At 41.1% G+C, this 21,946-nt stretch overlaps 1 protein-coding gene and 1 long non-coding RNA gene across 5 annotated transcripts in view; one reads left to right on the top strand and one right to left on the bottom strand.

The window, feature by feature from the left end:
• Nucleotides 1-3,210: 3,210 nt before the first annotated feature.
• On the top strand, nt 3,211-13,725 carry LOC129193874 (uncharacterized). Its single transcript, XR_008573642.1, has 3 exons — nt 3,211-3,408; nt 3,861-3,942; nt 11,548-13,725. It is a non-coding gene; the product is annotated as an uncharacterized LOC129193874 (long non-coding RNA).
• Nucleotides 3,865-21,946, bottom strand: part of sorcs3b (sortilin related VPS10 domain containing receptor 3b) — a 65,772-nt gene continuing 47,690 nt past the window's right edge. The window contains exons 14-27 of one of the 4 annotated variants that reach the window (XM_054798628.1): nt 20,315-20,432; nt 19,993-20,126; nt 19,392-19,505; nt 18,460-18,558; nt 16,955-17,138; nt 15,252-15,438; nt 14,966-15,099; nt 14,534-14,657; nt 14,224-14,336; nt 12,932-13,051; nt 11,863-11,962; nt 10,366-10,471; nt 10,122-10,279; nt 3,865-7,538 (exon numbers count right to left, since the gene is read on the bottom strand). In XM_054798628.1, the coding sequence (XP_054654603.1) occupies nt 7,474-7,538; nt 10,122-10,279; nt 10,366-10,471; nt 11,863-11,962; nt 12,932-13,051; nt 14,224-14,336; nt 14,534-14,657; nt 14,966-15,099; nt 15,252-15,438; nt 16,955-17,138; nt 18,460-18,558; nt 19,392-19,505; nt 19,993-20,126; nt 20,315-20,432 (1,756 nt within the window). In that variant the 3' untranslated portion in view covers nt 3,865-7,473. The remainder of the gene's footprint in view (nt 7,539-10,121; nt 10,280-10,365; nt 10,472-11,862; nt 11,963-12,931; nt 13,052-14,223; nt 14,337-14,533; nt 14,658-14,965; nt 15,100-15,251; nt 15,439-16,954; nt 17,139-18,459; nt 18,559-19,391; nt 19,506-19,992; nt 20,127-20,314; nt 20,433-21,946) is intronic. The other 3 variants (XM_054798626.1, XM_054798627.1, XM_054798629.1) reach the window with 3 other exon arrangements.

Genomic DNA, 21,946 nt, shown 5'->3' with positions numbered 1-21,946 from the left:
GCAAATTAAGAGCGCTTCCTTAAGCAAGCTGAAGATTGCCTCTTGACTAGTTTTTTAACTCGGATCAAATGGCCTAAGGTGAGGAGCTGCTGTGAGGACATCAGGAAGGAGTTGAGACAGGCTCTTGGTGGCAGGATCTGCCAGACGATCACAGCAAAGGTGATCAGACAAACAGGCAGGGAGGCGCTCGGTGTCATCTAGACAGAGGAAAGATGATAAAGAAACTTGGTGGAGGAACAAAGAGGTGAGGTCCAAGAAGAGTGCAGAGGAATGAGATGTAGGGTGAAGATTGCGATGGCAAACGCTAAGAGTCCTCTGATGGGTTGTACTCGAGACAGTAAGGAAGCAGAAATGGACCTGTACCGATTGGTGAGGCAGAGAGGATGTGCAGCAGGGTCGGGTGATGGCAATATGCAAGATGGAAAGAATCCTTCAAAGAACTGATGACTGTAGAAACGAGAGAGAGAAGAGTGGACGTTGTGACTTCTGGCAATGAGGAAGTTCCACGCATCAGTAAGTGAAGTAAGAGCATCTCCAAAGAGGATGATTAATGGAAATGTAGCCGGACCTGATGACACACCTGTGGAGATATGGAAGTAGGGGTATCACGAGACACCCAGCTCATGAGACGAGACTATGCACAATGCGAGACTGCGATTTTAACATTAATTTTAGGAAAAGTACAATGAAAATATATGACAGGACAAACAAACTTTTATTCAACCGAGGCGACAGAGGCGTGTGCCCAAGCTCTGCCACCTTGGTTCTGTCACTGGTCAGGGGTGGGGTTGCATTGTGCAGGGGTTTATGCAGCTTTCAGAATCGAAGGTGGAGCTCCACTACCGCTCGCCTGTGCGGCGGATACTTCACCTTTGTTGACCGCGTGTATTTAATTACCGAATAAATGCATTACGCAAGAAACATCTGATGACAGAAGTATGTGTGGAGTATGAGGGTGTGCTCTAGGTGCCACAGATAGGTTCCAGATGGTGGTTGGACAGCATCAAGGATCGGCCCTGAGCCCCTTCTGGTTTGTTATGATGATGGACAGATTGACAGGTGAGGTCAGATAGAAGGCTCCATGGACAATGATGAGCAGCAGAGACAGCGGGTGGAAGAAAACCTGGAGAGGTGCAGGAATGAGCTGTAGAGCACAGAAATGAAGGTAAGTGGGAGCAAGTTGGAATACATGAGTGTCAATGAAAGGATATCAGGTGGAACCCTGAGGATGCAAGGAATAGAGGCAAGGAACCTGGAGGAGTTTAAGTACTTCAGGTTAACCATTCAGAGCAACAGAGAGTTGGAGAGGAGAAGGGGTGAAGGCGTGGGTGGAAAAGACGTTTGTAACAAAAGAATATTAGCAAAAGTGTTTTTAAGAATCTGCTGAAAAACACTAATAAAATATCCTCTATATGACAGGAGCGCTTTGCTGTTTTTAAGGACTACTGCATATACACTAGTCAAAGATCATCTATATGACAGGCACACACTGCTGTTTTTCAGGATCTACTGTAAAAATACCAGTGAAAGATCCTCTATATGACAGGAGTGCTCTGCTCTTTTTAAGGACCGACTGCAAAAACACTAGTCAGAGATCCCCTATATGACAGGTACACTCTACTGTTCTTAGGAATTTGTAGCAAAAAAACAAGTCATTGATCATCTATCGGACAGGGATACACTGCTGTTTTTCAGGATCTACTGTAAAAAACTTACTGAAAGATACTTTATATAGGAGCATGCTGCTGTTTTCCAGGACCCACTCTGGATACGCTAGTCAGAGATCCACTATACAACAGGAGCGCTCTGCTGTTTTTGTGCACCTATTGCAAAAACACTATTCAAACATCTTCTCTAAATGATAGCACTCTGCTGTTTTTCGGGATTTGCGGCAAACCCAAATCAAAGATCATCTATCTGACAGGGACACACTGTTGTTTTTAAGGATCTACTGTAAAAACACCAGTGAAATCTTCTACTTGACATGCTACTGTTTTTAAGGATCAACTGTCTAGACGCTAGTCAGAGATCCTTTATACAAAAGGAATGCTCTGCTGTTTGAAGAAATTAGCGGCAAAAACCTGAACTTGTTAAAGACCCTCTATATGACAAGAGGACACTGCTGTTTTTCAGGACTTACTGCAAAATGCTAGACAAAGATATTCTACATGGCAAGAGCGCCATTTTTAGGAACCTGCTGCCAAAAATTCTCCCAACTTGTTGGCCGATCTGCCGTCGTTCAAGTCCTGATTTGGCGGGCGAGCTGCCGGTTGAGTCAGGCTTCTTGGCTAACTTCTTGGATGATGATGGTTTGAACTCCCAGTTTTAAAATTTCTTTCCCCCAGACTTTTTAGTCATAAAACTTGTGTGAAGTCCAAATGGTATTGTAATCTTTGACTTTGCTTCTGTCATTGTGATCTGCTGGCATCTTGAGGACAATTAGCAGCAAACAGCATCGTGATTCTAACGTGCTACTTCTGTGTCTGTCCCGCTGTTGCGACAAATTAATGATCCTTTCCCAAAGGAAGAAATCAGGAAAGATTGTTGTATGCAGCCGCACCTTGAATGAATAATGCCTCCTTGCATGCAGTAACCTACAGCCATCGCCACAATGCCAAATTGATGAACGCCTTTTCCTTTCATCGAGTGCTACATTACGGCAGAGGAGCATCCATTAGCGATTGTTGTCAGCATTCAATTAGATTGGACTCTGCCGGCACATCCCAGGGCAGTTAGAAAGAGAGAGAAGGACCTCTGTGTTCATTCAGAGAGAGTGAGAGCCCACAATAAGGCTCCCACGGTGCGGATGGCAGTTAGGAGTGATGAAGATTGGTGTGAGGTGTTGTTGTGAACTGCTGTGCGAAATGCACAACAAACAAAGCCTGCAGGGACATTGGGGACTTAATTTCTGCCCCTCTTTGCTATTTTTAAATGTATTATCATTCATCTTGGAGGTAAAAGTACTCTGCTTAGACACATTTGATTGCATTAAGAGGACATTTTGGGTGTTCATTCAAAGTGAAAGACAGATGAATAAAGAGTTGAGCTCAGAATGATGGAGGTGGAGTTCAAATGTAATTGTTTTTATTTGTTTCTTTCGCGGATCCGAAGCTGTTGATTTGTACTCTCAAAATCCCCAGCTTCAACAAATGCATCACAGAAGGCCACGTGACATCGATCTCCTCTCCAGTTGGTCAGCAGCGAGCGGGAAACTTAACAGGAAGAAGGTCAGTCGGGCGGGAGGCCGCTGAAACGGCGCTAATAAACTTAAAATAGTTGCTTGTTGAACGTCAATAATGATAGAAAGGAAATAGACGAGAACACACGCCTTCAAACAGTGAAAATAATTATGCTGCTCAACCATGAATGGAGACAACAATCAACAAGCTTACATGCTAACTCCAAAAGGTAAGTCATTGCATTCATCTTCAATTACGACCTGTAGTTACGTTAACATTAGCATACTTTACAGTCTTACCTGGTCGGTCCCTTTGTCAGCTGTAGCAGATAGAAGCTTACGGTTTTGGGGTTATTTTTAGTTTCAAAAGTAATGGTTTCTTATCTGCAGCAGGGACAGATTTATAGTGGGAGCTGCAGGGCAACTGTCTGCCTCAAAAAAACATAAACACCATTTGTGTCATCAACACTGAAATGTGTTTTCTTAGCATACACAGTGCAGATATCTCAAAGCTTTATCGTCGGTAGACTAGTGGCAGCAATGTGGAAAAACATAACATACAACAAATGTTAATGTTTGTCCGCTGAGCTTATTGGAAATTTATTTTCTGTGTGATTCCAATCCTTTTATACATTTGAAAAGTAAAAATCACTGACTTTGCACATTTTCTGATCAAATACAGGGCAGAAACCCGAGATGAGGCCACCACGAGCGTGTCTTCTCGCTTTGGTGCGCAAGCTCAGCCTGCCTCCTGAGTGCACTCGGTGAGTATTCAGTTGGATCATGGTGCAATATAATGTTGCTGAAACGTTTTGTATACACAATGACGTTCTGCAGCCCGTGTAATGTCTTTAAGTGTGACATCATTGTTCTTGCTAATCGGACATGGAAATGTCAAATGGAAGGCTCTTGACCTGTTTATATACAGACATATACACACACTATGTATGTATGTATGTATGTATGTTTGGTTCGGTCTACTTGCGTAGACCAACTCCAAAGGAGTCATGAAGCTCACTGGATGTCAGTGACAAATGGTCAAAGACTTCTGAACAAGTATTTGCTAAGTCTTGTCCGCCCCTGCACATATGTTAGCTTGATGGCGGCCATGTTTTTAAACCATTATTTCCGGTTATTCTTACGGCGTAGTAACAGCGCCACCGTGTGGTGTATTTGTCATGAAAATAATAGCACAGGGCAGAGCATGTGTTGACAAATTTGAAACCTTTTGTGTGCATGGTACATTGTTTTCTTACAGTCTTTGCCACTGCGACATAATGCAGCAAAAAAACATTGTGTCATACAAAAATACATTTATTCTGAACAGTTTCAAAATGTACTCACGGTAAGAAATAGGACTCAACACCATCATTGACATAGCGTGAATGAAACATAAACAGTTTTATCTAGATCATGCACAGTATTTGCTAATTGCACAAGGTCAGGACTATAGAAGGAGGTGTGTCATTGTTTATTTCATGGGTCCAATAAAGCGTCTATCAACTCACTGACAGAACAATTGCTCACCCTAATACTTTACACTTAAGTTTGTTGGTATTCTGTTTTTTTGTACAATGAATTAGGGCATGCTAGTGTAAAAAAAATAAAACCAAAGAGGACATGGAAACATTGTTCAGAACTTTACAATGATTCGAGAGATTTACATTCCTTCTTATTCTATTTACAAGATCCTGTTGATTGGTTGCTAATTGGACACGCTTTAAGAGCCTGCTCTCATGAGGATTCAGTAGGATTTTGTACAAAAGTGATTTGAGTTGTAATTAGTCGTACATTTTCAGAAGCAGATGCCTCAGATTTCGCACGAAAACAAAACTCAGGTGTACCTCACTAGACCTCAGTTCAGCGAACATCAAATGATTCACTTTAAGCATCACTTAAACATTTCTTTGCTTTTTATTTTGCAACACTCATTCCAAAAAGAACATTGACAGGAAGTCACGTGAAATAAGACTCCCATTCAAAGCTCGTTATCTAACTTTTTCATTGTTTTTACGTTTTACAGTCGTCCCTCGCAGTATTGTGGTTTGATTATCGCTACCTTACGTTTTTTTCCGAAATTAATGATTAAATGGCCGTTGTTTCATGGTAGACTGTGGTGTATTATTAGTCAAAACATTGAAATACAATTGATCTGTACTTTTCTGGTCACTAAGTGGCAGTAATGACACAAAACATTGAGACATTACCTTATATTGCATTACCTTAACACCGCATGAAGTCACCGAGGCAGCCATGGCAAGTCTTATCATCCCATTCCGTGTGGAAGTGGTAGGTTTTTGGCTTCTTAAGTTTAGAAGAAATATATTTGAGGCTAACTGGTTAGCTAGCTAGCTTGCTAGCTTGTTAGCTCAGTAGCTAGTGGTGGTCTGGAGTCTCTGCAGCCTAAAAGTTGCAATGTGGTGTAAACAATGAATAGTAGGAGTGTAAGGTTGGCTATATGGGTGTTGTTTCATGTCTAGAGGGCTCTAATGTTAAACAACTTATTTAGAAAGTCAACTGGTTTTCTGTGTTCTATGAAAATATCATTTGACACGGTGGAGTCTGGAACCAATTAACCGCTGTAAACCAGGTGGTACATTTTTTTCCTACACGGCGTGACAGTCAAGAAGTTAAAAAGTGACATATGTAAGGTGCTTCTACCATGCCAAATCATCTTTGCATTCCAGCCATCATCAATGAAATTAAAATGGTATGTTTTATGTACTAGAATTATCAGTGGTGAACTTATTTTTACACTTATATGACAGTTAAGAATGTTCAAATGTTAGTTTAAACCATTGCCCATCAGGTTATGGATTCTAATTGGACTTTTACACTCAATTTTCACCATGACTTTTTCAAGCCCTCAACATGTTGGACGTATAAAGTCATGCCTCGTTCGGACATCACGCAAAATAAAAAATAAAAAAAATAAATGATTACTGTTTTGTGGTTGACTCCAGCCTATTATTGGTAAAAAAAAACAAAACAAAACAAAAAAACATATATTTAGCATATTCTTGGCCTAAATTAAGCATTTTCAAGCATAAAAATGCCTAAATGAACTAAAATAGACATACAGCATAAGGCATTACGTTGATGAAGTGTAGTATTATACACTGGTCGGTAGGTGTCCCTAGTAACATGCACCAGACTTGATCGCTGGAACCGCAGGCTTTTGTTGCACGTTTGAATTATCTCGCAACAGCCCCAATAATAACACAATAATAATCATACTAATAACATGGGCTACTGTTGTGGCCGTAATCCAGCTAAAACTCAACTCTGAACCCTCGACGTCAGTTCCCGTCCACACGTCTGGAAAACATTTATAGCAACACAAATGAGCATGAGTCTTATTTGTGACTTGTATGGCTTTTTTTCTGATTATATCTGCCGTACTGGGCAATACAGGTGTAAAGGTGACCATGGGGTGTTATTTCATGTCTAGAGGGCTCTAATAATGGCAAAAACGATATGTAGAAGGTTGTGAACTGGTTTTATGCTCTAACTACAACAGTCTCCCATTCTTAAATAAGGACTAGGATCAATATAGCTTCCACTGAAAATGACTCAATAACACAACCCCACGCGAGTACACCGCACTCATGTCAAATCTATACTGCGATACAAGCTGTATATACAGTATAGATATCTATATTTGGTTTGGTTTAGTCTTTAAAAAGAATATTGATAATATAGCAATATGGACACGGGACACAATGAGTGGACAGACTACAGTATTGGGGAACTGCAGCAGACAACTTTATGTACAAGCTTATGGTCAGGTCATCAGACAGCAAGAGGTGACAAAGGTGTTGGCTCACAGCGCACGACTGATATACACAGGAACAGAACACGTGGCTGACAATGTTGACTTATGGCCAACTATTAATGGAACTTGTGCAAGGAGTAAGAAGATCCATGTATGGGTCTCGACCATGTATGTTACTTTACCCAGCAACGTGTGATCTATGCCGTATGTAGCAACTGCTATCAGTACATGGAAGTTCATCATACCAAATATAAGCTTACGTTTTTGTACAATTTCCTACTAAAGTCGTCATGTTGCCTTGTAACAGTTCCTTCACAGTCTAGCTTGGTGGATGAATCCTTATCAAGTACTGTCAAGTAGATACTGTACCTACGGTACTCTAGGCTTTACACTTGAAAACATGATTTACAGTATAGCCACCATCAGCATGAAATAATAACAATAATAATAATATAGCCAACAATTTGCAGCACGATGGAAACACAACAGTCTGTACTTACTGGGTTACAGTGTGCATGTCTTAGACGTTAGTACAGTTTGGGTATTCCCTTGTTACAATTCTCTCCATGTTCCTTCCCATTGTTCCTGGAAATAAGAAAAATAAGTAGGTAAGCTCATCACAAGGTCATAATCACAATCCAATTTGCGCAGTTTCTTCACACATGAGGCAAACAAACGGAAGTCCCGAGGGGGTGTGGCCTATCGCCAGTCGTCCCTCAAACATCACGCCCTCACTCTATAGTGGTTTTCAAAAATGAATTAATAAACGATTATTTCATGGTTGAATACGGCCTATTAGTAAAACACGTTGCATATTCAAGCAAATTGTACGTAATCTTGGTCTAAATTACTGGTAAGCATTTTCAAGCATAAAAATGGCTAAATGAATGAAAATCCAAATAAAGGTATTCAGAAGACGTGGTATGTCGTATAATATGTGACTAGTGTGTGCATTTAAGGAGCGGGGCCAGGGAAGTGACATGCGCCACGTCAGCTAGCTAGAGCTGACTGTGTTTAGCTGAGTGTTACCAGTGTGGAGAGTGGCCGACAGCAGCTCCTGTGTGAATGTTCATTGCATATGTGTTCTCTGCTTGTTAATTAAGCCATTGGAGTACATTGTCTCTCCTTAGCCACAAACAGTATTATATGCTGGTCACTAGCTGTCAGTAACGTTACATTGATGAGACAATAGCCACCGCAGGAAGTACGCTGTCGATGTGTAAGTCTATGTTACAGGTATGTCTTAATTATGTCTTAAAGGCCTATTTACTCTTATTATGTTTACTATATTGGGTATTATGAGTGTAAAGATGACTATGGGATGTTATTTCAGGTTTACAGGGCTCTAATAATGTTTAAAAAATGTATTTAGAAAGTCATAAACAGGTTTTGTATTCTCTAACTACGGAAATATTCCATTTATAAATAAGGAATCCTACTTCGCAGAAAATCACTTATTACGGTCGGGTCGGAACCAATTAACTGTGATAAACGGGGGATTACAGGGCTTTAAAAATGTCTGTGTACAGCTTGTGTTGCAGTATCGACTTACCATCCACTAAAATGACTCAACACACATTATAGTCCAAAGAACTGAAACCCAAGCCAGTACACCACACTTGTGTACACCTGAAGACACAAAAATCTATACTGCGATACAAGCTGTACACTGACTATACAGTATAAAGCATATCCAAGTTTCATTTCTATAGAATTGTCCCTTGGGAAGCTGTACGTGTGTACTCACTGTTGTCAGATACTTCTGGTATTGGAGAGAAGTGTGAATGTTGATGCATTGAGCAGCAGACAACCCTGAGCGTCTTCTATAGCTTAATAAAGTCTGCCAACTGGTAGTCATTATGCAGTAGCAGCCCATCCATCCGTGTGAGCAATCATGCAGGTCACTGACAAGTGATTGCTACTCGCGCAGATTCAATTAAGAAATCAAAATTGTATCTGTCAAATCCAGTTTCCAATGTTCAAATCTTCATTTTAACCTTTAGGAATTCTGGAGGAGTTCTCCCCCCCCCGTCTGTTCGCCCTCACAGACGGCAGCAATGAGAGAAGGTTAATGGATTCTTCGTCTTCGAGTGGAGACGTTTAGAGTGGGAAAACTTAATTTCACTCATCCCACAAGATTATCAATGCATTTAATTAGATGAAAAATAAAGCAATAGCACATTCTGGGAAGCATAGTGGGTTGATCATGCTCTTCATGTTCTTTTTTTGCTTTTAAAAACAGTGATCAGTCACTGTTTTTGAATACTTACCTCACCTCATTGGAACATTTTGTTTTTTTTATTACTAGCCAGCAAAGCTATTTTTTAATGTTATCAGATTTATAATTCCTCATACCGGCCTCATAATTATTGTGACCCCCTTTTTTTGAATAATATATTTAATGGGATGGGAAGGGAACATTTTCCCTCTGAATGTTCTGAACTCCATTTCATAGCAATGAAGTAGTGCACACTGTTTTACCTCAAGTGTTCCATTATGCGATTAATCAACAATAAATTCCACACAATTATCCGATTTCATTTTTTTAATGGATTAACTGTGAATCCTCATGTAATCTATGGAGTACTGTACCGGTGACAGCCGATGATAGATCTAAACGCTTTGTGCGAGCCTGATTGCAAACGCTTCCATCTCTGAAGAAGACTACAAGTGGGATTTTGATGAAATCCTCAAACCTGCCGGCTGGTGAATGACTCACCCAACCTGAAATCAAAGATCCTGCTCGGCTCGCGTAAACAACCCCCACGTTTCACACCAGCGATCACTTGGAAAGAAAGAAGCGACTGGCAAATGTGGAAGAAGAGAACAAAGTCTGCAGCCTTTGTGTCCGTGTTGGATTTAAATGAGTTCAATTAACACCTCTCCAACCTGAGCATTATTCTTCTTAAGGCAGACCTTTTTTTAAACATCTTGTGATGGTGTTGGTGTACCTAATGTTGTGGACAGTGTGTGAGCGTGTGTTAAATAAATGGCGTTCATAAGCTTTGGTTTAGCCTCATGCGGTGACAGCCACACTTTAAATCCCGTATTAAAGTGTCACGAATGCTCATGTGCTGTATTTCATTGTGTCATGTTTGTGTCAAAGCTGTCGTTTATCAAAGTGATGGCATTAAATAAAAAAATAAAATAAAAATAACAGCAAAACACCTCTTTTCCTGGCCTCCAGCTCCTTTTCCATGAATTCTTTCTCAGAGGGAAACTCACTGAGCTTGACCTTGGACATGTCGTTCTGACTGACTGTGCTGATCACTTCGGGCTCTTTCTCCTGACTGTCCTCGGTTTCCACATGGATCCATGGGATTTTCCTTATGACCAATAGAGAGGATTTGACACACCACAGAAGAAGAAATTAAAAATGATCGACTTTTTATAGCTTTTTGGGTGAGCTCACCTTTTAAACTTGTAAATGAAGAAAGCCGCTAAACCGACAAACACCACCGAGATCAGCACCAACATTGCAGACCCGCTGTGGAGGGCGCTGGAATCCACCAGTGGGGCTGTAACACGTCGGAAAGGCAAACATGCAGAAAGTTTAATTACTGATGGGCATCCAGACAGGGAAAAGCCTAAATGACCTTGAGCCATGATTAAAAAAAATGCTAATAAAATAAAATAAAAATCAGGATTAATAAAAATATTATGCATTTGATTCGCAGGGGCATGCTGGAGCCTATCCCAGCTGACTTCGGGCGACAGGCGGGGTACACCCTGGACTGGTCGCCAGCCAATCACAGGGCACATAGAGACAAACAACCATTCACACTCACATTCATACCTATGGACAATTTAGAGTCGCCAATTAACCTAACCTGCATGTTTTTGGAATGTGGGAGGAAACTGGAGTACCCAGAGAAAACCCACGCACGCACAGGAAGAACATGCAAACTCCACACAGAAATGCCCAAGGGAGAATCGAACCCAGGTCTTCCCATCTCCAGACTGTTACTGTTTTGGCCAACATGCTAACCAAGGGAAAGACATATGTGCTCATTTTTCACATAGGATTGTGGATGAAGTGGCCCTTGCTGGAAAAAGTTTGCCCCTGCTCAAAGCTAACCCTCCTCACGTTCAAATGCACAAGACATTTTTATTAAAAAAAAGTGCATGTAAAAATATGAAAACATCTTCTCCCAAGCTAACCTAAACCTAAAATTCCATTCACTTTTCACTCACAATACCACATTAGCATTTAATTCAAAATAGCAAACAAAATGTCTCTCTCCTCATGTTTACGTTTGTGTTTTCGTTTTTAGGTTGCAAACTACGTGGGCCTGAATACATTTAGCCCCCTTGCTGCTTTAGCGGAACTGGCAAACAGTGCAAAGTTGAACCAGTATTCTGTGGAAAAATATCAAAACTTAGCTGCTATCACTCTGAGGTTATGTGACAGATACAAAGCTTACTTGATGATCAACTGTTCCGACCCACAGGGTATTAAAGGCATCATTCAGGAAGTCCACGGGCTCTCCCTGGGGTCCACCATGTCCAAATCCAATTTGCTGCATCATGGCTTTTTAAATGCTGAGATGCAATATTCAAAGTTTGTCCTCTCACTCTCTCTCTCCTCCTTCAGAAAGGAGACTACGTACGAAGACTGTGTGACCTTTTGGGGATCATCTTAAAAGGCGACACAGACCTTTGTGTGGCGACACAAATGAAGACAGATCCTTCGTGGGATGAAAAGGGTAAAGCCATGTAAAGGCCTGTTGACACGTGCAATTTTTTTTTAGCCATATATGCCAAAGACGAGGTGACCCTGATGATTTCCTCCATGCGTACCTAACGCTTTTTTGTCAGTTGATCGATAAACTTCGGAGGAAAGTCATTTGTGTCACTGTCAAAGAAGTCCAGTGCATTCGTGCTTCTGTAGTAGCCAAAACAAACCTACCCAGTGTTTGCTGAGTGATGTACACAGTGATGCGAGTGTTAGCCTTCAGCTCAAACTGGACCAGATCTTGGTTCAGGACGTTGACAAATACATCTGATATCTGCTTAGAAATGAACAAAAACACCCCCATAAATAAACAATAGGTATGTTTTCAGTACACAAGGAAGAACTGGACATAAGAGCCGCTTTTCCACCCCAGGAACTTTTTAAATTCTATGAGTTTCCACCAGAAGTTCCCCCAGAGTCCAGAAGAAGCGCATTGGTGAAACACATCTTTGAGTGTTTCTATTTACCCGCATCTGCAAACTTGTTTATTTCATTTGTACCAGCTTCATTGCAATCATTTGGAACAAAATGAGAGGCTGTAAGAAGTGGGTGGACAACTCTTGGCGTATCTACAGAGGAACCAATACGCTTGTACTCGTTGTTTGTTGCGTTCAGTTTGTGTCTGAAAGCCTATTGGCCTAACACAGTTGTGTTAGTTGTGTGTGTGTGTGTTGAGTTGAGCCTGAATTGGGTAGTGCGCTTGAACGCATCATCATCGGAACGCAACAGTGCATGGACAAGGCGGGGACTACAGTGCTTCAGGTAATACGGTTCCACCATGGAGAAAAGGAGACAGACACGGAGTCGTTCAAGGGGTGCTTATACAATTTCTCCAAAGTTGGCAGGTCTGGTACTTCAGCACTCCATCTTGTTGACAACAGGCAACAGGGTTAAAGCTAAAGTGAAATCAACACTGACAAGAACTATTTTTTTAATGGGTAAAAAACCTATTTGGTAATAAAGTTCCTGGGGTTTTGGTGGAAAAGGGGCTTGTCTTGTCATTGTCATCATTCATATAATAAAGATGTACTTGAACTTCGGTTAGGGTATAAATACTGTACTTTTGGCCTTAACTATACATACAACGATGTATGCATGTGTGAATCAACACAAACTAATAATTGTCTATAAGACAACAAACCTTGCATTGGCTCTCACTCGATTGTGCAGTTGCACCTAATGTTGTGGTCAGTAAGTGTATAACACTCTACATACAGAGTATTGTATAAATGTAGCTTCCTACCGTCTGCATTTCGTTCTGCTCGTTTGGTGTGAGCACATCAGGCAGAATGAAAAGCTCCGCTGTGGTTGGAAGTCCAGGATACAAAGAAACCAGCAACTGATTGGCAGGAACACCAGAGACCTAAGGACAAAAAAAAAACAAAACACATATAGAAATGAGCAGAAGTGAGAAATTTGGGTTTTTACAGCTACTTTTCCACAGGACGGTACCTACTGGGCTTGACATAGCTCTACTCACTATTGAAGCTTTAAAAGCAGATACTACAAGGTACTCTTTGCGTGGAGTGGAGTGAGCCTGGGTTCCAAGCTTTCCGAACTAATACAATGTGATTGATGTAAACCTTCATTGCGGCATCATTTGAGGATACATGGCTAGAAATGACAGCAATAAACAACATGCTAACATTAGCTTACAATGTTGACACTGCAGTAATACACTTGAAACCAAGAAGTTTACATAGACTGTAAAAATACAAACTTTTTTCTCACTATTTAAAATGGCATCAGACTAAACCTTTGCTGTTTTAGATCAGGGAGGAACACCAAATTATTTCTATGTTGCAGTTATGAGAGAGAGAATATTTGAGAGATTACTTTCTTCAAAATCAAAAGTTTACATACAACTGTTTAAGTGTTTTGGGTATCCTCTAACAAGCTTCTCACAATAGTTTGCTGGAATTCAGGCCCATTCCTCCTCACAGAACCGGTGTAGGTGAGTCGGGTTCTATTACACGCCTTTTCAAGTCTGCCCACAAATTTTCTATGGGATTGAGATTGTGGCTTTGTGACAGTCACTCCAAAACATTGACTTTGTTGTTGTCCTTAAAGCCTCTTTTGTGACTATTTTGGCAGTGGATGCAAATTTAATTTCAGATACTGAGGAAAAAAAAAATGTTTTTACGCAGTGTATATAAACTTCTGGTTTCCACATTCAACTTATCTGCAGTGGTCCTTAGTCTCCTCTTGGAAAAAAATGTCTCCTTACTGCAGAAGTAAATACAAGAAACCCCCATTTTCCTAAATTGTTGTTCAGCATGTCTAGTTCCGACTGACGCAACTTTGCTTTTGCACTTTTAAGTAGAAAACCAGCAAATATAGCATGTACTTAACTTTGACAGCCATTGAAATGTAACCAATGTCTGCGCCACGTAAAGTCAGGAAAAAAATGACAGGATCTCAGTCACGGCCCGTAAAACATCACGACCGCAGCATTGGTGGTGCACACGGGTATAAAACAATAATGACCCAGGGAGCCGCTGGTGGTCCATGTGGTGCAGCAGGGAGTTGACGTACCTGTGACAGAGTTGTCTGCACCACCCGGCCTATGTCCTCCCGCCACTCCGGGATGTCAGGATTGTGCTCGTCAAGTGCCGGCGAGAATGACAGCAGCAGCGACCTGAAGAACTCTGGCAAACAAAAACAAGCATTCAATATGAGTGCTACTTCCAGTACTCATTTTCCATTTATATGATGCACAGCTTGGACTTCTTTTTCCTGAGTTAATTGGAGTCAGGATTTGGTGTTCGCTTGCTTTGACATTTCATCCAACTAGCAGAGACGACATGTTGCATATTCATGTTACCAATTAAAGTGACACACTAACCTTTCACTGTTAAGACTCTGGAGTCCTGCATCACAGTGCTCCCAGAAGCCACTTGGACCGTGACCTTGTTTGTTCCCTCTTTCTGAAACGTGTAGGAGATACTCCCCTCCAGTGTTATGATTGGCTGCATTAGAAAAGAGGCAAGGCAATAATGCATACTACAAAAATACCTCAGATCGGGCGTCTCAAACTTGCGTACCATATAGTATATTGTGCCCCCCCGACTTGACATAAAAGTGCAGCTAGCAAAGCAGTGGCACTTGTTAGGGCAAGCAATAGCCAATGCTGAACTCATGGTGAGCTTGTCACACAGTGAAATGAACAAGGCGTCACTAGACAGCACTACGACCATGGAGCCAACACAAAACCCAATATGGAAAGCACTCCCAGCAACGAGACAACCGCTTGAAAGAAGGAAGAGCAACCTCTCACCTCGGAGCTGTTGGCAATCCACCAGAAGAAGGTCAACGTTCTGATGTGACTCGGCCAAACCAGCGCAGTCAAGTTGGTCTCCTTACCCCTGACGGCCACAATAGGAGCAGAGAGATAAACACGCTCCACTGGACCTGCGGCAGGAACACACGCATGCGAATTTGTCAGTACAAACACTGATTGTGTAAATGTTATTACAGTAGTGGATGTTGTATTCATATTCATTAGGTGTCTGCATTTCCCCACTGCACATAAATATGTCAGAAGAGACAATGAGCCTGCATACTGGTGATGTGTAAAAAGAGCGTGCAGCTGTCAGATCCTTGACTGTTCTCAGCCGAGGCGGTCACGCGGTAAATCCCGGTCGCTCTGTAGATGTGCTTGATGCCGTCGTCGGCCCGGCTCAGGTTTGAGTAAGTGATCCGGATGCCGTCCCCGAAGTCCAGCTGGATGCTGGTCCTCAGTGAGTCTCCCTGCGGACGGGAGAGTGGAAAAACAGCAACACCTGTCACAATGGCTCAGGCCTGTAATAGAACGCGTCCGTTGCGAAAGTGCTGCTTCCGAGCTGTGCTATAAGGTGTGTCACAAATATTTTGGAGCTGCTCACCAATGCGAGTTGACAGGCAATCAAGTGAGAAAATATAAGTAAACCTCAAAAGGTAACAAGTGTCTCTGTGTGTCTTTCACCACAAATACAGAAATATTTCCCCTTCAAATTAGTAAGTAATAATATTCCCTTTAAAAAAACAAAACAAAAACACCACAAAATTCAACATTGATTTCTCTCAAGGCGGTGTCCTATTTATTCTGCAAAATTCACACAGCTCCCCGTCAACAGTGTTTCTCGGGACTCTGTGGTAGAAAGTCTGTTTTCAGATTGAACACAAACTAAAAAAAAAAAAAAAATCACATTCTTCGACCACTCTGCTGGAAGGAAACCATCTTTATCAAATAAAAATCAAAAAGCTGGATACAGCGGGAAGTAAGATGGAAGAAGATGGATGGTGGCTGCTGCCATGCTTGCATTGTTATGTGGATCAGTTGCTTTTCCACTTGAGACCACACAGACACTTGCTAACAACGCTACTAACATTCATCATCATCATTATTATTATGATTATTATTATTATTATTGTTGTTATTATTACTAATACAATGACACCACTACTGCATTATATTATTCATGATGGAAATAAGTATGGCATAAAATCAGTAGGTTTTCTGTAATGGTAATAGAATTTCACATTTTACAATAATAATAAAAGCTATTTAAATATATTCTACATTAATATGTACTAATACGACTACTACTAATGTGAAAAACAATGCCGGAAGGATCTCACATATCAACGTCAATGAAACAGAAAGACAGAATGTCTCTATGCTGTTACCATGTGCACAGGTATGGTTAATTATGCCTCATCAATCCACAGCGACCTTCACTGAGATAATTACTGTTTTTTTAAATGTTGTTTTTGCTCGTTTACAAGCATCGTGGACTTGTTTCAAGGCGTTTCTATCTATTTAATCTCCTGCCAGGATGCATAAACGTGAAGGACTTAGTGTTCTTTACGTGCTCGTTAAACCTGTCTCATTGGTGAATATGAAGAAAGAGGGAGGTATGGTGGCTCATAGAAGAGCATCAAACACAAGCTCACACACCTAAGTTATAAATACCGTCGCTCCACGTCCCTTTCCCACGCATGCTTTTACTTTATTATCCCATAGTTCTAAAAGTTATGTTCCTTTCCGGGTGCCTTCTAGGAACCATAATGCTGCTTTGATTTGACCTGATTAACTCAAACATTATCATCCCGAGCTACACTGTGCATAGCGCTAATTAGCGATGCTAATCGGAGATACTAATTAGCTACCATGTGGTAATTACAACTTGTCAGCATGCCTGACTAACATTAGGCAACACGCCAAACACGGGAGCATTGCTGTTGCCTTGTAATGTAGTCTAAATTGGCTGGGTGGAGGACTTACTTCTTCAAGGTGGACCATGAAAGTCACGTTGCTTCCTACGCGAGCACTCAGCTCGCCGCCACCGCTGCTGCTGCCAGTGGTCAAGCGGAGGCCTCTGGGTGGTCTGGGATGACACGCCTGCCGTCTGGGCGAGTACACGTTCCGCCCGGACTCTTTGCAGTTATTGGATAAAACCTTACGATACCTTTTTGAAGCAAACATTTGCAAAAGTTAGAAACACATGCTACCCCAGCCTTCAGAAAGTTGAAGTGAAGGTGACTGGATGTCTTGAGTTATCTTTTAACCCAAATCCTTTTTCCGCTGCAAATTTCTGGTGGAGAATCTCCAGAGACTCTTCAGACTCGTCAAACCCCAGAGAATCAAGTTTTGGGACTCTCCACCAGAAATTTGGAATTTATCAGAACAAATCAAACACATCTTTCGAAGACCCACAGTATCTATGCTGTAGTCATATTTCACAGTTGGCAGTTGTTTAGATTGCACTCTTAGCATTAGGGCTGTGAATCTCAGGGTACCTCACGATATGATGCGATTTGCGAGACATGGCTCACCATAACGATGTCTTGATACGGCGACAGGGTGAAACAAACATTTCATAGTTTATATTTTGCAGCCTTCTGTTGGGATAGGCTCCAGCTTACTTATGACTGTTATGATATAAATAGAAAATAGAGGGATACAGTATTTTGCAGTAAATTTGAAGCAGAATACAACCAGTAATTTTTTGTTTTAGTGCGACATAAGGGAAAAACAGGATTTTTATTTTGTGGCGGACAAACAGTGACACTATTTTAAACTCATTCAGAAAACACAACATCTCATGTCTCTCATGTAGATTAAACTAGAAGCATAACAAAAATTAATATTTAGTGTCGTATAGTCGTAGTGATGTAATCACCGGAAAGAGACAGACAATGATGCGGATGAGGTTGTGCAGCATGACAACAAAAGACACAAACTAAACACGTCTTGGTTGAATGACACAACATTTAGCATTTAATAGAAAAATCAACATTTCTCTTGCCAGGCACAGTTTTATTGGTGTAGTGATGAACGAGGTGGCCGCCCGTGTGTCGTGTTTTCTTCAGACGCTCCTTCCATCGTGCAAAGCCCAGCGCTGTCCCATTCATGCTATAAGAGCCAAAGCGAGTCCACATGTTTGATTTCGACTATGCTGGTCAATTTTTCTGTTTAACTTCACCGCCCGAGCATTTGTATCTACATTGGAATCTTGATTAGTGTCATTAATTTGTTCCAGATGGTTCAACTCTAACCGAAACTGATGCCAACCAAACCAAATTTTTCATAGACAGGCGACATAAGCTCCTGTTCCGGTTGCCATTTTGTTTAGCTAGCTAATAGGATGGGGAGATGGGGAATAGGAAGGGGATGTGCTGTGATTAAAAAATACTTTGAGAACACAGTTGGACTCGTGCAATATATTAACACGACAAAACGCGTTTTGACGAAAACTGCAACACATGATAACCGGGGTGGACGCAAACCAAAGTTCTGCTTTCTGTTCTGTTTCTGTGACTTCCGCCCAATTTCCTGCTGCTCTCGTGAGGAGCTCCTCCTGGATGACATGGACAATGATGACCCACCTGAGGAGCAACAGTGGAAGACGTTTATAGCGGCTGTATTTTCAAAATAATTTGATCAGAAATGATACACGGCGAGAGCATACTGATAATCCATGGTAGGATTAAGTATCGTGATATACAGTTGTCCCTTGCTTCATCGCGATTCGAACATGGCACCCTCACTGTTTTTTCAGAAATTAGTTAATAAATAATTGTGGTTTCATGGTTGAATATGGTTTATTACAAAAATGTTCGAGATGGCATATTTCTTTTATGTCTACTATATTGGGTCATACAAATGCAAAGGTGACTATAGGGGTGTTACTTCATGTCTACAGGTTTCTAATAATGGTAAAAAACTTATTTATAAGGTCATAAACGGGTTTTCTATGCTCTAACTACGAAAATATTCCATTTATAAATATTGAATCCTACTTTGTAGAAATTCACTGATCACGCTCGGGTCTGGAACCAGTTAACGACTGAATTGATATTTTGTCACACCCCTACTTAGCATGATGTGGAAATCCCCAACCCTATGCTCTACATTTTGCCTGCATTGTCACGTATTTATACATTATTATTTATACGTTATTACCGACTTGGAGTGAATGAGGACAAAAACTGAGAAAAAACCCATTTCAATCCGGCCAAAAATGTGTAAATTTGCAGGGCTGCGAATGCTGAAATCGACTGTACTGCCAACATGGAAATGACATCCAGTTTCAGTTTGTCAGCCCTTATTGGCACCACAAGGTTTTCATTCCCAGCTCTCAAGTCAGCATAACACATAAAGTGAGACAAAATAATATATATATATTTTTTTGATCGACTAAACATTGGGGGCCACTTACCCTGTGCTGTTGAGGAAGCTCTGTCCCATGCTGCAGCTTTTAGCCACACTGTTTGGATTAAACCAAAAAGCAGGAGAGCACTTTCCGTCCGTGCGGCGTTCCCAGCCGTAGTCACTGCATCCCCCCCCACCGCCACCACAAAACACTTTTATAACAATTCACAAGGCAAATCAAATATAATAAACTTAATTAGGAAACTTTTTATAGAGGCGGCAGCGTTGCCGCCAAGCGGCATATTTTAACCATAAATAGCGACAAGATTGTCAGACAAGCAGGATCAAAGAGAATTTTTGACAGACGGATAAAAGATATTTAAAATTAATTGACCAATTTATTATTAATTGAATTCTAATAAGTTTTCTGACATTATGCAAATGGAGTGATGGAACGTTCTGAAGCTCTTGACTACAATGGCTATAATGAAATTGAAAACACAGTCACACTGGCTGTAATGCTATACTGTATTAATTTTTGCATTAATTCTTGCAAACTGGTCCTTCAGTCTTTAATTATCCACTTGATAACACAGACTCTTTGCAAAACATGGCATGAAAGCAATTAGCCACAACTTAAGAAACTATGAAAGGAGGGAAGTGCTCACCATTCAAAGTCGTAGGTGGTGCATTGGCACGGCTCGGATGAATAGATTCTGGAATAGTCCTGGGCCAGCATGCAGCGGTTTCCGGGTCGGCGCTTCATATAGGTCTGCTTCTCACCCATCACACACAGCTCACCCTGAAAAACAGATACAAGGGGTGACTCATTTTCACTTGCACTATTGTGTTGACAGTGATATAACAAGCAAGCTGTTGTCACAAAAACTGCCCAAAAGGCATTGGTTTGTTAGCAGCATGCGTACATAGAGTATTTTAGTCTTACTATATTATTAATTCTAGAATTATCTATCCTGATACTCTCGTTACCTTGTTGTGCAGGAACCATGTCTGATAATCTCCATCCATGCATCTCCTACTGAACAGGCCCTTGTAGTCTATCTTCATTAGCTGCCACTCTGAACGATGGCTGAAGTGTCCAAAGAAACTGCAGGAAGACACGCATAATGATAATGAAAGTCCTATAAGACAGTTTATAATGGAGAGAAAGCAGTTTCATAATGGAGACATAGCCACTTGTTGCTAGGCAGCGTCCATGGGGCTCAATCATAACGGTTCCACTGACCAATGAAAACATGAACATTTGTGTTGTTAAAAGAGAAGCTTTCACATGCTGATGTACAGAACTGTCAAAACTATCCCTGATAACAGATGAAAACAACTGAAAAGGCTGTAATATGCCAGGCCAGTAGTGGGCGACATCCACAGTTTTTATGTGTTTTTGTGGTCATGGCAACAGTAATATGATGATTTCATTTTTAACATGCTTAACAAAGGAACATTCATTGAGGGCCATGTTGCAGTTATGTCCTGTGTTACAAATTAGTTTTAACAAATTGATGGATAACTTGGCTTGAAATGAGAAGTAAAGTGAGAATGTCAAAGGTGACTAGGTGACATTCACGTGTTTATTTTTGCTAACAAAAATGCTTGGAATGTCTTGTTGCATGTTATTAAACATATATACAGTGGTGTGAAAAAAATTGCTTATTTCTTTGTTTGTCACACTTAAATGTTTCAGATCAAACTAATTTAAATATTAGTCAATGACAAAACAACTGAACACAAAATGCAATTTTTAAATGTAACTTTTTATTATTAAGGGAGAAAAAAATGCCCCCTGTTTCTAAAGGTTTGGGACTCCTGTGAACCAGAGTGAGACCCATTATCCACAAATGGCCAAAACATGGAACAGTGGTAAACCTTCCCAGGAGTGGCCGGCCAACCAAAATGACCCCAAGAGTGCAGCGACTACTAAGCCAAGAGGTCACAAAAGACCCCACAACAACATCCAAAGAACTGCAGGCCTCACTTGCCTCAGTTAAGGTCAGTGTTCATGACTCCACCATAAGAAAGACACTGGACAAAAACGGCCTGCATGGCAGAGTTCCAAGACCAAAACCACTGCTGAATAAAAACAACATTAAGGCTCGTCACAGTTTTGCCAGAAAACATCTTGATGATCCCCAAGACCTTTGGGAAAATACTGTGGTCTGATGAGACAAAAGTTCAACTTTTTGGAAGGTGTGTGTCCCACTATGTCTGGCGTAAAAGTAACGCTGCATTTTACCAACAGTAAAATATGGTGGTGGTAATGTGATGGTCTCAGGGTGTTTTGCTGCTTCAGAAGCTGGAAGACTTGTTGTGATAAATGGAACCATGAATTCTGATGGAGAATGTCTGGCCATCTGTTGGTGACCTCTAAAACCAACCTGGGTTCTGCAGGACAATGATCCAAAACACACCAGCAAGTCCACCTCTGAATGGCTGAAGATAACAAAATGAAGACTCTGGAGTGGCCTAGTCCAAGTCCTGACCTGAATACTATTGAGATGCTGTGGCATGACCTTAAAAAGGCGCTTCATGCTGGAAAACCCTCCAATGTGACTGAATGACAACAATTCTGAAAATATGAAAATTCCTCCACAATGCTGTGAGAAA

Source organism: Dunckerocampus dactyliophorus, chromosome 14 (assembly GCF_027744805.1).
Source record: "Dunckerocampus dactyliophorus isolate RoL2022-P2 chromosome 14, RoL_Ddac_1.1, whole genome shotgun sequence".
Classification (NCBI taxonomy): domain Eukaryota; kingdom Metazoa; phylum Chordata; class Actinopteri; order Syngnathiformes; family Syngnathidae; genus Dunckerocampus; species Dunckerocampus dactyliophorus.
Note: the sequence above shows the minus strand (reverse complement) of the source record. Positions and strands in the feature narration are given on the sequence as shown.